This window comes from Rhododendron vialii, chromosome 3a, assembly GCF_030253575.1.
Source record: "Rhododendron vialii isolate Sample 1 chromosome 3a, ASM3025357v1".
Classification (NCBI taxonomy): domain Eukaryota; kingdom Viridiplantae; phylum Streptophyta; class Magnoliopsida; order Ericales; family Ericaceae; genus Rhododendron; species Rhododendron vialii.
In genome coordinates, this window is record NC_080559.1 from 35,456,752 (window position 1) to 35,469,982 (window position 13,231).

General features: G+C 36.5%; 2 protein-coding genes and 1 non-coding gene across 3 annotated transcripts; 1 reads left to right on the forward strand and 2 right to left on the reverse strand.

Annotated features, from left to right (window-relative positions):
• The first annotated feature begins 1,254 nt into the window (after positions 1 to 1,254).
• LOC131320890 (CASP-like protein 2C1) lies at positions 1,255 to 4,772 on the forward strand. The gene is made up of 3 exons (XM_058351793.1): positions 1,255 to 1,562; positions 1,825 to 1,975; positions 4,377 to 4,772. Exons 1-3 carry the CDS (start codon positions 1,411 to 1,413, stop codon positions 4,626 to 4,628), a joined length of 555 nt encoding a protein of 184 aa, XP_058207776.1. The 5' UTR covers positions 1,255 to 1,410; the 3' UTR covers positions 4,629 to 4,772.
• LOC131321492 (small nucleolar RNA snoR100) lies at positions 4,176 to 4,283 on the reverse strand. Its single transcript, XR_009198536.1, has one exon. It is a non-coding gene; the product is annotated as a small nucleolar RNA snoR100 (small nucleolar RNA).
• Positions 4,773 to 9,279: 4,507 nt separating the features above from the next.
• On the reverse strand, positions 9,280 to 10,178 carry LOC131320891 (zinc finger protein 2). Its single transcript, XM_058351794.1, has one exon. The coding sequence runs from the start codon at positions 10,035 to 10,037 to the stop codon at positions 9,567 to 9,569; it is 471 nt and encodes a 156-aa protein (XP_058207777.1). The 5' UTR covers positions 10,038 to 10,178; the 3' UTR covers positions 9,280 to 9,566.
• Positions 10,179 to 13,231: the final 3,053 nt, after the last annotated feature.

Below are 13,231 nucleotides of genomic sequence, written 5' to 3' on the forward strand. Positions count from 1 at the left end.
TTCCCAACTTACCCATCATCATTACACTTTTACTCACTTACTTTTCAAAAATGAATCTACTTTTAGGGACAAAATAGACAATGCACCAATTTTTACCCACTAACTTTATAAAATGGACACTTATTAAGGGACAGCCCAAAATGGAATACTGGACTCTAAAAAAGGGACGGAGGGAGTAGTAGCTAGTTTCTTCTTCTTGTCCATATTAAAAGTTTCTATTTATGGCTGGCTCCACCTTGTGGGTAGAAAACAGTTGTACATATTAAATGAGATTACATTATTATTTACATTAAATATTTATTTTCTCCAAATCAATTAATTACGTACATTGTGTCACGTCGTAAAATAGTGGTCCCAATTAATAGAACATTTTGCGACATGACACAGCGTACGTAATTGATTTGGAAGAAACAAATGTTTACACCGCCGGTGTATATAATTTATTCTCATATTAAATAGCTATTAACTATCATACATACAAACAAGCATGCATCAACTTGATGAATTTCTAATAATAATCACAATAATGCGTGAAAATATATTTAGCATCAGTATGTCATCTGTATATATGCTAGCTTTTAAAATGCATGCCAGCAAAAAATATATAGAAAATACGGAGTAAAATATAACGACAATAATGCATGTCCAACTTGATGAATTAATTTCTAATTAAATGGGTGGATTAATTTCAAACCTATTAAACTAGTAACAGAAAGCATGCCACAACAATTTAATTACAAGCCTTGACACACTATCTAAAATTGGAGTATGCTAGTATTAAAATTGGAGTAATTTTTAATTTTCAAGCAATGTTATATAAGTATATAGATTTGTCCGCACAAATTCAAAAATAGATATGTTTGTAATCGTCAGATGCACATCAATTCTTCAATTGTCCATATGTATCAAACTGTTTCGAACATAATCGTAAATAAACAGGCATTTAATTTCATTGGTTAGTACTGGCTTTTTGCCAAGCTCACTCACGTACGTGTATACTTCTAGAGAAAATTTTCTTTACAGAGGTGCTGTAAACAAGTGTTTACAACACTCAATTGCAACCGTCCAAAAGTGTTTTGAACGGTCAAGATGTTAATGAAACTTTTCGGAAAAAAATTAATTGTGACCAGTCATAATTGAAAACAAATCTCAGCCATTAATTGCACGAAAAAATGACCGAGATTGATTGGTGCTGTAAACAGAATATTTACAGCACCTCCATAAATAAGACAGTCTTGTACTTCCAACACCAATACCATTCTGTTTACAGCACCTCCATAAATAAGACAGTCTTGTACTTCCAACACCAATACCAATACCAATACTCTCTCTCTCTCTCTCTCTTAGTATAAACACACGAGTTGCAAGTAGTGCCGACTAGCTCATTCAGTTTGGGAATTGCAGGCAGAAATGGATACTGTCAAAACGGAGTCCTTCCTACGGATCTCAGCTGCGCTCCTCTTGGTCTTGACGGCTTGTCTGGTGGGATTTGATTCCCAAACCAAGCTTCTCTTCTACTCAATTGTCCGAAAGGCCACTTTTAGAGACATGAATGCCCTCATGTAATCTCCCCTTTCTCTCTCTCTCTCTCTTGAAAAGATACATACTATTCCGAAACAAATGTATTCGCAGCCGCTCAATGCGCGTGGGTTGTCTGTGCAATGTGTAGAGCCCACTCGTGTTGAACGATCTGAGATACATGTGTTTTTTAATCTGTGTCTGATATCTTTGTTGGTAACGCTACTCTCTCTTAATATGTATGTAGTTGTTATTATTCTAATTAAACTGATCCCAGATTTCCTCATTGTCTATCTATATATCCAGTGTATTGGTGTGGGTTGATTCTGTGGCTGCTGGCTATAATCTCCTCCATTTACTACTCAGAAGCTCTCTCTGCTCGAGTAGGTTCAAAGGCAAAAATATTCCAATGGTGCCACACCCATATATGGCTTGGTTTTGTTTCTTCTTAGACCAGGTACGTTACGTACTTATCATACCAAATTAACATGTACTCCATATATATAGTTCAGTACTAGTACCTTTTTTTTACTAATCGTCAAGTTTAAGACAATTCAAACACACGTTACATATAATCTAAGGTCTAATTTGAAAAGAAAAAAAGAAAAAAAACATTTTAGATTTCGCAATCAAAGTGACAAACTAATTAAACTGCAAAGATGAAGCGACTCTACAAAACAAGTTACTTGCATGAGACACACAAATTAGAAGGGGAAGCGAAGAACAAAACATGCAATCTCAAAAGACTATTCCCGAGAAAAGACAAAATGAATGTACCATGTTCCCATGTAATGTCAGCAGCATGATTGCTCAACAGACTCTTCCAGAGAAAAGATATTGCCCAATCTTGCAGTAGAAATTGCATGAGAACTGAAGTACATTGACTTTTTTGATCGGTATTAAAGATAATTTTTGATCAATCGACAAGAGAGATCATTTTATCATGTATGTATGAAGTACAATGTACAAACAACGAGACACTACAACTCAACCACTATAAACCCAACCCAATCACAAGACCCTATATAGAGGAGAAATAATCCCAACAGAAAACCACTCCGCAGGTGAAAACTCTTGATCTTCTAGTGAAATGTAAAAGTTATGGTCAGCTGAGCTAGCCCTAGTTGGTCCGGTATAATAGATTTGACCTCTATCGGGCATAAAGGAAAGAGAAAAACAATGAACTTCTAGTGAAATGTAAAAGTTATGGTCAGCTAAGTTAGCCCTAGTTGGTTCGGTATTATAGATTTGACCTCGATCTAGCATAAAGGAAAGAGAAAAACAATTTCTCCTTGATGAGAAAGATAAAAAAAAATTACTTACCCAAAAAAAAAAGGATAAAAATAAGGGAAATTTATAGAAATGGTCCTTCTAATTTCACCCGAGTCTCATTTTCATTTTTCAAGTATTAATTACAACTATTTTGACCTTCGAGTTTGGTTTTTGTACCAAATTAGTCCAATTGATAACTTCTGTTAGCCAAACTGGATGAAAAAAATCAAATTGATGGCAATTTGGACGTTACAGTTCGTACTAAGTTGGTCCAATTGATAACGTTTGCCTTCAATTTGATTTTTTCCATCCAATTTGTCTAACTGACGTTATCAATTGGACCAACTTGATACGAAAATCAAACTTAAAGGTCAAAAGAGTTCCAATTAATGCTTAGAAAACTAAAATAAGACTCGGATAAAACTAAAATGACCATTTCATTAAATTTCCCTAAAAATAAATACGAGAGCGGCGGTCGATGCAGCGGTAGTTGAGACTTGGGAGAGGGGTCCTACTCTTTTGACTAGCTTTTTAGATACAGATCGATGGCTTTGGAAAATGATCCATAGTCTTCTAAAAAGGGGTCCTGGGTTCAATTATTGTTTCCGTACTTTTGTTTATTCATTAAAAAATTCTGTTTTTTTTTTTATCCTTCCAAAATTCTGTTTGACTCACGTTTTCTCACGAGGAGATTTTAAGAAGTAAAAAATTACAATAGGAAGTAAAGAAAAAAAAAGTTTACTAAGGACCAAAATTAAAATCTTGGAACATTTATTTTTATTTTCTTTAATGTCGTAAATTTTAAAATTTTGATATGAAAGTTTTTGATGAAAAACTAAACAAAAGATCAAGTAAATTTTTTAGGACTTGATTGTCTTTAAGATAAATTAATTAGGTAAGCCACGTAATTTTCAAGCCCGTTTACCAATTAATTCCACTGATCGTGATCTAGTCCAAAAATGTTGACTAAGAAACACAACTTTTTTTTTTTTTTGGCATCAAAAAAAAACTTCATTGATATAAAGATAGATAATACAAGATAATCAGGGCAGTTGGTGTAGCTATATTTTGTAGCAGCACTAAAGTGTTGTGAGGTTGCGGGTTCAAATTTTATCGAGAAAAATTTGATACACATTGTGATTAGTTAAAAAATGATACAAGATAAAATAAATGCTTCCTACTCAAGTATTTCATACATGATAATGTCTACTTTTCTCTTGTCCGAACAAGAACATCACGCAACAACAACAACAACAACAGAATTCATGTAGTTCCCAATCATTGGGGGTATGAACAGGGGAAGATTCGAGACAGATCTAACCTTTGGCAACATATACAACGTGGCTGCTCTTAAAAAATCACTGAAACAGTGGCTTTCCTATACCTGTTTTGCTGCAGAACCATGTCCCCAAATCAAAACCAAATGGCATAAGAGAAATCAGGCCAAGAAACCCAATTCAATTTCTGTGCACATTACTATACTTTCTTTATTGATAGTCCAGAGCATCGGTACGTACAATCCAAACAAGAACACCATCATTTACAATTTATTCTGGAGTGTTTTAACCCAAAAAAATCCTTCACAGGCAACGGTGTACGTAGTATTCGCAGCGAATTCAGCAGCGATGGAGGCCTCATTTCTAGCGGTAACCGGCTCAAGTATCTTTCAATGGATGAAAGTGTGCAACAGATTCACCAGGTTCTGTGTTCAAATTGGCGGAGCTTTTCTCTCTGGCATTGTTGCGTCTGTCTTGTTGATTGCCATATCCTTCCTATCCGCTTTTAGCCTGTTTAGACTCTACTCGCCAAGTCAGTTCTTGCTCTTGAAATCCAGATGATTTCTTTTACTGTATGTTTGTACCGTGCCTAGCTCGATCGCACGTCAAAACTTCATGTACTTAATAAGAACATAAGACAGTACTTGTTAAGGCATCATGTCAATTTGTTTTGTTTGATCAGAGTTTGCAATCTAGTTAAGCTAACTACTTGTCAAGTTCTTTTTGAGTTTTTTTTATTATTTTAGTTATGAAGAAAACCTTGCATGAAAAGGCCAGTCATGACAAGCACAATGAAAGTTTTATGATCTCCTCCATTGTGAATGGGTTAAGTACGTCTGAAAAGAAGTACTAGCTAGCTACATGCTAGGAGAAAGTCTTTTAATCAATTTCTTTGATTGCTGAAAAAGAGATAGATTGATGTAATCGATCTCTCGACATCTATGTTGTGTCCAGGCCTGGGACACCAGAAACATATAACACACACAGAGACAACAACTTTTACGTGGTTCGGCAAATCGTCAACTCCACGGCAGCAGATTAATTTCACTATGAGGATAAGCTTTACCAAGGTATCATTCACCCAAACCCCAAAACAGGGAACCCAAACCAGTTTCACTCTCACTCTACATTTTGCTACAGTTTGTAACTTAAAAAAAGATACATATATATTTACAGGCACGAAGAGAGTACATCAAAAGGATCATGTATGCTTCTCATTTAAGAGAAGATTATCTGCAAATCCTCCTTTGTCAAACTTGATGGCTGGCTTGACCTCATCATGCAAGTCTAATTTGAGTCAACAACCCGAATTCTATTGCGGGAATTCAACAATAAAGCGGACCCACGAGAGTGTGTGGTATTAAAGTAGTCTGGCGATACTCCCAGCCTTTCGAATAATTTCACACACGGATGACCATCTATGTCACCAAAGGCCTAAACAAGAAGAAGGGTTTGGCGAGGCCCATTGGACACCGTATGGTTTATGGCCCAAAACAGCATTAATTAGCTAATTTAAGCTAAAATTTGCCCTCATATATCACACGGAATGATGCTGACAAGGTTTTAAACCTGTCATCGCTGTTTCTGAGTAATTAATACCCACTTGTAGATTTATCTCTATGAATAAGAAGATTTCATAAATCTATAGTGGTTCATTTGTATTATTAATTCAGAGGTTAACAATATTTTCGATTCAGGTAAAAATGAGTACCTAAAACTACTTGATTTTGTCAATTTTGGGCTCAAAACTCAACCCAACCCAACTCTGTGAACCAAAATATTAGCTCTACAAACTATTTAAAACGCGGGTTGGATTATGTGAGCCGGGCAGACTCGTGGTCCAGTATGCACCCCGAACTACTACCAATCATATCCTCAAGGGGTTGGCCCGATAGTTAAGGCCGGGAACTTAAGCTCCCTCCTAAGGTCTCGAATTTGAAATATCTCAGGTGCTACCAACTCTTATTGATCTAGTTCATACGGAGTTTTAGTTCGGCTTTAATTGAACTTCCTGCAAGTGGGTGGTGGAATTGGGTCTCCGGAATTAATCGAACTGCACGTAAACTGACCCGGATACCTAAGTTATTAAAAACTACCACCAATCATACTCCATTTTTTTTAAAGTGGACCAATCATACTCCATAGTGCCAAACAAATCTCTAAGGCCAGTGATTATTTTTTTCTCGGCAAAAGGAACGATTTTATAAACTCGAAAGGGGTACATCGAGGGGAAACAATGGGAGTGAGTCAAACTTACTCACCCGCACAACAAAGGAATAAAAATACATAAAGAAAGAGCATCCAACCGAAAAGTTGGATGATACAACACCCCACATCCAAAATTATAGCTTTAGTTTACAGATTCCACCTAAAAAGCTCCTAAAATCCTCCACCGAATATACTTTGATGTCGAACTTTGCTTTCATCCACATAGCCACCCTTGTCTTGACTAAATCCCCAACTAAGGCCAGTGATTATTATGAACACGAAAAGTTAAATCACATTAGTCCAAACAAAGCTGTCCAATTCTTCATAGAAGAGTGATAGTTCATAGTTTTAGGGGAAAGAATCTCTTAATTAAACTAGTTCACAAGGACTATATAATTACTAAGACGGGCTTACACAAAGGGGAAAATGACGGCTCAGGACGTGTTTTGATAATTAATACCCGCCAATGACAAGCTAAGAACATTTATTAATACTGAAAATGTCCTTGACGGATATTAATTATCAAAACACGTCATTGGCCGTCATTTTCCCTAAACAAAGCCATGTGATGTGTTCTTATGTCCTGTTGATCTCAAGGATTATTGACTCATCATTACACACCAATTAGTTAGGGCAAATTTCAATTATGCCTCTTCTAGTTTGGGCTACGTGCGGTTACACCCCTATAGTTCACTTTGTTGCATCCGCAGCTCATATGGTTGGTGGATTTGTGCAGACGCAGCCAATTAACGAAAATAATGCTTGCACCGGTAACAGAAATGACTAAAAGTCCACTATGTCATAATCTTCTTCTTTGATTCTTCTTCTTCCTTAGATTTAAGAGGCACCGTGGGATGTACACCTCCTTTAGCATGGACGGAAGTGGGTGTGAATGCAACAGTAAACCAAAGTGGGTATAATCGCACATGACCCAAACTGGAGGAGTATGATAAAGTTTGCCCAATTAGTTAAAAAGGACATTGCATGCACCCATTATTGTTTGTTGCGTGTGGAACAGTCTGTTTTTAATGTGTCATTAAGCTAACTTAAGTTCCTTCAACTTTAATTTAGAGCATCAAATCAGGATGTTTAGTTGGGGAAATTAAGATGGATGGATGGATGTGATCCACAGGTGTGAGACATTATCTCAAGTGAGTTGTACTAATGATTTGCTTAATGAGGATGGTGATAGTGAACTCTTGCACTATAGGAAGGAAAGCATTATTGCTTTTTGCATTTATGAAACCATGCTTGGCTTTACCATGTCAAAGAAGTCAGCTTGCTTTTTTCACTTATTTGTTTTAGTGAAAATTTCTAAATTGCTAAAAAAAATTAAAAGAAAAAAAATATTGGGGAAACAAAAGAAAGGACCAAATTTGAAAAAATTCACAAAAGATAGAACTAAGTCCAGAAGGGTAGCATTGTATTTTTATTTTTTTTGTCATAGTTGTCGGTAGGCTTTCTTTAAATTTTCAGTGTTTCTTTATTTTTTTAATCTCTCTTGTCTGAATGAATGAATTTTTTTCCTAAAACTTCGAAAAACAAATTACGCTAAAAATAAGAGCAAAAAAAACACAGTTTCGTTTGCCATTTTAGTTTTCGTTCTCCAATCATTATCCTATTTTTTCAATTATTACTTTCACATCTCTATGTATCTCTCTCCAATCATTACACCTATCTTCAATCATTACTCTATTTCTCTCTTCACTCACTACCAAAACTAAACTAAACTAAACTTTCAACCAAACACAACCGTTGGTTTTTATGTTATCTCTAAAGAATGAGTTTCTTCCACCCGTAGTGCATCTAAGTGACACGTTCCATGCGTAAAAAAAACTTTTTTATTTTTTTTCCACTTTTCAAATATCAAAGTTGATTGTGTAAGAAACCAAACACTACCGGTTTAAAAGCGTTGATTGGAAACGAATCTTGCAATTTTTGGCCAAGACAGTAGCCTCATGCATATAGATGACTATAGCAGGATTCCTTGCGGATTTATTTTTTAGAATTCAAATGTTCGGACCAACTTATGTGCTCATTGAGTAATCTTGAAGGCTCAATTTCACCGCGCATGCACTAACGACGAACCCAATTAAAGCTGGAGCAAAACTCCGTATGAACTGACTTTAATGGAATTAATAACATGCACCTTTGAGGTTTTGAACCTGAGACCTTCCGAAAAACCAACTTCTTAATTAGTCCCTTGAAGTTTTCTTACGGGACAACATGATTGATCTTGTATATATCGAAACCAAATCCCCACGCATTCTTATTCTGTACGTACTTTCAAGATCAATGCTTCTTCATCTAAATTGAATTGTGACTGGATCGTATTAAAAATGTTACTTGCGATGAAAATTGGAGTTTGGAGCTCATTTCATGTTTTAAAAAATCTTGAATTATACATTTATTATTTGTGTTTTGTTAATTGTCTGAATTAAAAGTCGCATCCTATGGAGCAAGGACCACAAAACCATATATTGTTCTCATACTGTTTATTATTATTTATCACCTCTTCACCACATGACTAAGTTAAATCAAGTGTGTGTATTGGGATCGATAGCCTATCAACCCGAACGAGTTTAGCTAAGTGGACATGAGAACGCTAATAAATATATTTGGCTAAGTGGGCGTGAGAATGCTAATAAATGCGCGCCCTCCATGAGATTACATGTTTGAATTTTATAGAGGCCAAATATTCTAAGTATTGGGGCCACTGAAAAATTTGTCCGGTCGTTAACTTCAGGACCTTGAAATTAGTCGAGGTGCGCGCCAGCTGATGGAAACATCTAGTTATAGGGAAAAAGTCGATAGCCTTTAATATTCCCTATGAAACGCCAAGTGCATGCACCTCTAATTGAAACGCCAAATATGCATGCGGCCGAGTTGCATTACCACAATGCCACATCTGGGCGTGCAGATGATGCTAAGAACAAGTAACTATATACGTATTTATATAAGGATACCAAGCAGTTCTAACAACATAATGCAAGTAAAAGCTAGCTTTAACTCTTCAAATTTTGAAATTGGAATACTTTAATCTGCGGAAAAAGTTGGAAGCTAACGAATTAACCACAAAATTATAGTAACATAGTCCACCCCATGAGGTGCCAAAATAGGAGGACCCCTACAAATTTATGAATTTTCGGAGGCCTAAAGTATCCACTCGTTGAGCTTTAGCTCACGGACAGCTCTGATCCTCATGGAGTCAAAGCCATGAGATTAGGAATTCAATATCCAAAAATAAAAAATAAACATAAAAATAAACAACATCTCAAATTTTAAAGTTGTTCAAAGCCTCAATGACAAGTCAAGATGGTTGAACTCCTCTTGGACACTTTCACCCTGGTATCCCTTTCCCAGATTCTCCTCATTCTCTCTAGAACCATAATTCATCTCTCTCCTCCCATATCTTACATCATCTGAAAACCTTCCACCGGGCCGGTGGCTTGAGCCGATGGAACTGGGTCCGGACCGGTTGTTCGACCCCCCATGTGGTTTAACAGCTGAACTCATGATCAGCTCTCTGCTTTTCTTTGCTAGGGTTCTTTCAAGCTTGTGGGCATTCTGGTGGCCTCCGAGTGCTTGTGAGCTGTAAAACTTTCTCTGGCAATAGTTACAAGAGAAAATTCGGGTGTCGGATGATGAGCTTAGTGGCGACGAAGAAGATGAAGAGGGGGAGGAATGGTCAAGAACTAGGTTTAGGTTGAGATCATTGATAGGAAGACTCAGATTGAGGGAGGTGTTTTGGTTCAAACTCATGGCTATGAGAAAGGTTAATTGATAGAAAGTAGAGAGAAGGTGTCTGTATAGTCAAAGTGGCAGGATGGTGTTGAAGTCCAATCAAGGAATGTTATATAGGTCTAATGGAATTTAGACGAGTGGTGGAGTGATTGTAGAGATGGGTAGGTGGGGAAGAGGAGGTTAAATAGAAAAATGAGAGAGAGAGAGAGAGAGAGAGAGAGGGAGGGGTCATAACAAGTGCTCTTTGTTAGGACTTAGGAGAAAGATTTCGGTGCCTGGTGGGGCCATATCCCACGTGGTATTCACTTGGCATATCCAGGTCATTCAATATATTTTTAGACAGCTCGGATTGAAACTCTCTCTCTCCTCTTGTCCCAACACTGTATCTCTTATTTTTCTCTTTTCAAATCTGAGCCGTCTAATTTTAAAAATGCAATGGACAGTTCAGATGTGCCGAACGGACACCACGTGGTACCCATCCGACACTGAAATTTTTTTCCTTCGTTAGGCATGGAGCTAGGAGAGAAAAGATGGAAAAATTAGGGGTTTAATTCTCTAAGCGGTGTCCATTTCAAAATGCGTGAGATGGGTTGTGGAACTTACAAAAAGCCCCAATACTCACTTGTTGGCTATTGGGAGGCACACAAACTCCTCACTTAGTTTGAATTAAATCCTATACTATTATGGAAAGAAAGGTTTGTCATCAAGTGTTTTTGATCTGATCTTATTTAAAATATGAATAATGATGCTATAAACACAACTTTTAAAATATAATTCCGGACACCATTGTATCTATAATCGTTCGATGCACGTGAGCCTACATAAATCGGACAGCTCTGAACATGTACAGTCGTACGCATTCCTAGATTTTTTGTTAAAAAAAAGTATTCATGAGTACTTTTGTCAAGGTGATTTTGAAGACCGTTGATGAGGTTCAGTGGTTCCAGCTGTTTTACAAGATAAAAAAGAAGAAGGGTGAAGGTTCAGTGGTTGAGTGTTGCTGGAATCACAAATAGGGGGCACCAGGTTATGTTTACCCATTTGCCTTTAATTGTTTTCCTGTAGTTAATTCAGCTGGATCATTTAAAAAGCTACTCCCTCCGTCCCTTTTTAAGTGTCCTGCTTCGTAACTCCAACTTATTAAAAAGACATCATTATTATACCTTTCACATCAATTTTTTCCTCCACTTTCCCAACTTACCCATCATCATTACACTTTTACTCACTTACTTTTCAAAAAGGAATCTACTTTTAGGGACAAAATAGACAATGCACCAATTTTTACCCACTAACTTTACAAAATGGACACTTATTAAGGGACAGCCCAAAATGGAATACTGGACTCTAAAAAAGGGACGGAGGGAGTATTTTTTTTCCCGATAGAAGACTTTTGTGTGATCTGGTAGCTGAAATTGCAAGAGAACAAACGTACCGAGCTATTTTCAATATAAGTGACTTGAGTTCCAAAGGTCAATTATGGGTTACTTTCGAAGTCCCATCTGACATCATGTCATGTGGTTCTACTTGCAAAAAAAAAAAAAAAAGATTGTTACCACACAATGTGTTATTGTTTTCCAACCACGCAAGGTGAATGGTAATGTCTTTACGGTCACATAATTTGTCGCTACGTAAATGGTTAGAAGTATAATGGTACGCTTAATAATTTGTGAGTTCCAAATAGGAATGAAATGAGAGAACGATAAGGGGCTTAAGATAGTGAGAGAGGGACAGATACCTGCAAAAATAAGTTGGGGAATAGAAGGGGTTGTCGGCTCCACAAATGGCAGCATTCGAGCTTCATGTTGCTCCATCGAAACACATGTTCCATGACATTCCCTAATTGCTCCCATACAGCTTGTAAAAGTGTTTTAAAAAAAAAAACACACACACTTAATTATTCTTCTTTTTTCTGAGTTTTTTAGATTTTGTAGTTCGTTTATGATTTTCCATATATAAAGGAAATTTGGATGCTCTAGATTTTACTGAATATTAATTTGCTCAATTTTGCATTAATATTACCCTCTATATATGTCCCATATAGGTGGTTCTTTACGAAAAAATGTGTAATTTTTGAATAAAAAATAAAGTACTTCTATGCCTATCAATTTTATAGAGGTCTTCCTCTTTCTCTTTTACACCTTTTTTTCTTTGCGTACGTATCAATTTGATTTGCACATCTATTTCACGGGACGTCCAATCACACTTTCGTTTGGTCGTACACATCTCCTTAATCAGCACGAGAAATAGAGGTTAAGAGAGAACTTGTACTAGTTTTCCAAGATAAGTACAAGCTTGTGAGTAAGATAAACCATCTTGACACAACTTAAAATATCAAACATTATAGTACTACAATAATAGACCCCTTTCGTTGTTTAAGGCCGGGGGAGTTTGGTCCCTCCTAGATCTCAAATTTCAAGTTTCGAGAGGTTAGCAATTCTTGTATAGGATCAGTTCATATAGAGTTCTACCTCATCTTTAAATGGGGCTTCCGCTAATGATTGGAGGAGTAGTTCTCAAAACGCACATTAGTATTAAAAAAATCAAGTCGGATAATGCCTCCAAGCGCGTACCCTAGGTAAACGTGGATATAATTATGTGTACCTCACTACTTAACTACATAATCTTCGTTGTTTTTTCCTTAAATTAATCTCATGACTATTAGAGAAGTTAATTAAAGAGACATTGACAAGAATAAAAACATTCAGATGATGTGTCAATTCATTGATTTTGTGGGCATATCAATCATCAAGGCTTTACAATGTTGGATGATGCTTTCTGAAACCATGTGCAATCGAGATTAATTAAAGGATTAAAAGCAAAAATATCATTGGAGATCATAAAAGAAAAGTACTAATAGGATACCAATTGATGTTAAATCCTATTTCTCTCTTCTGCTTTGTCACTGCGCATAATGTTCTTCATGCATCATATGACACCAAGGCATGGTTTTAAATAAAGGTCGTTTCCATCGTATCGATCATTAAGTAACGAGTTTCAGACCTCCGATATCATTACTTATTTATTGGCCTTTTGCGGTTCGATATCAACCAATATATAAGCCCACCGAAGTCCTGCTAGGTTTAGATCTTGCCAGACGAAGGTGCTAATGCATTTTTACTCCTGCTGGTCTTTGGTTGGGTTAGGGTTAGGTTTGTGCTGAATTATACTGATCTGGGCTTTTAGGCCTTTTTAGGTGTGGGTTTGTCCCAATG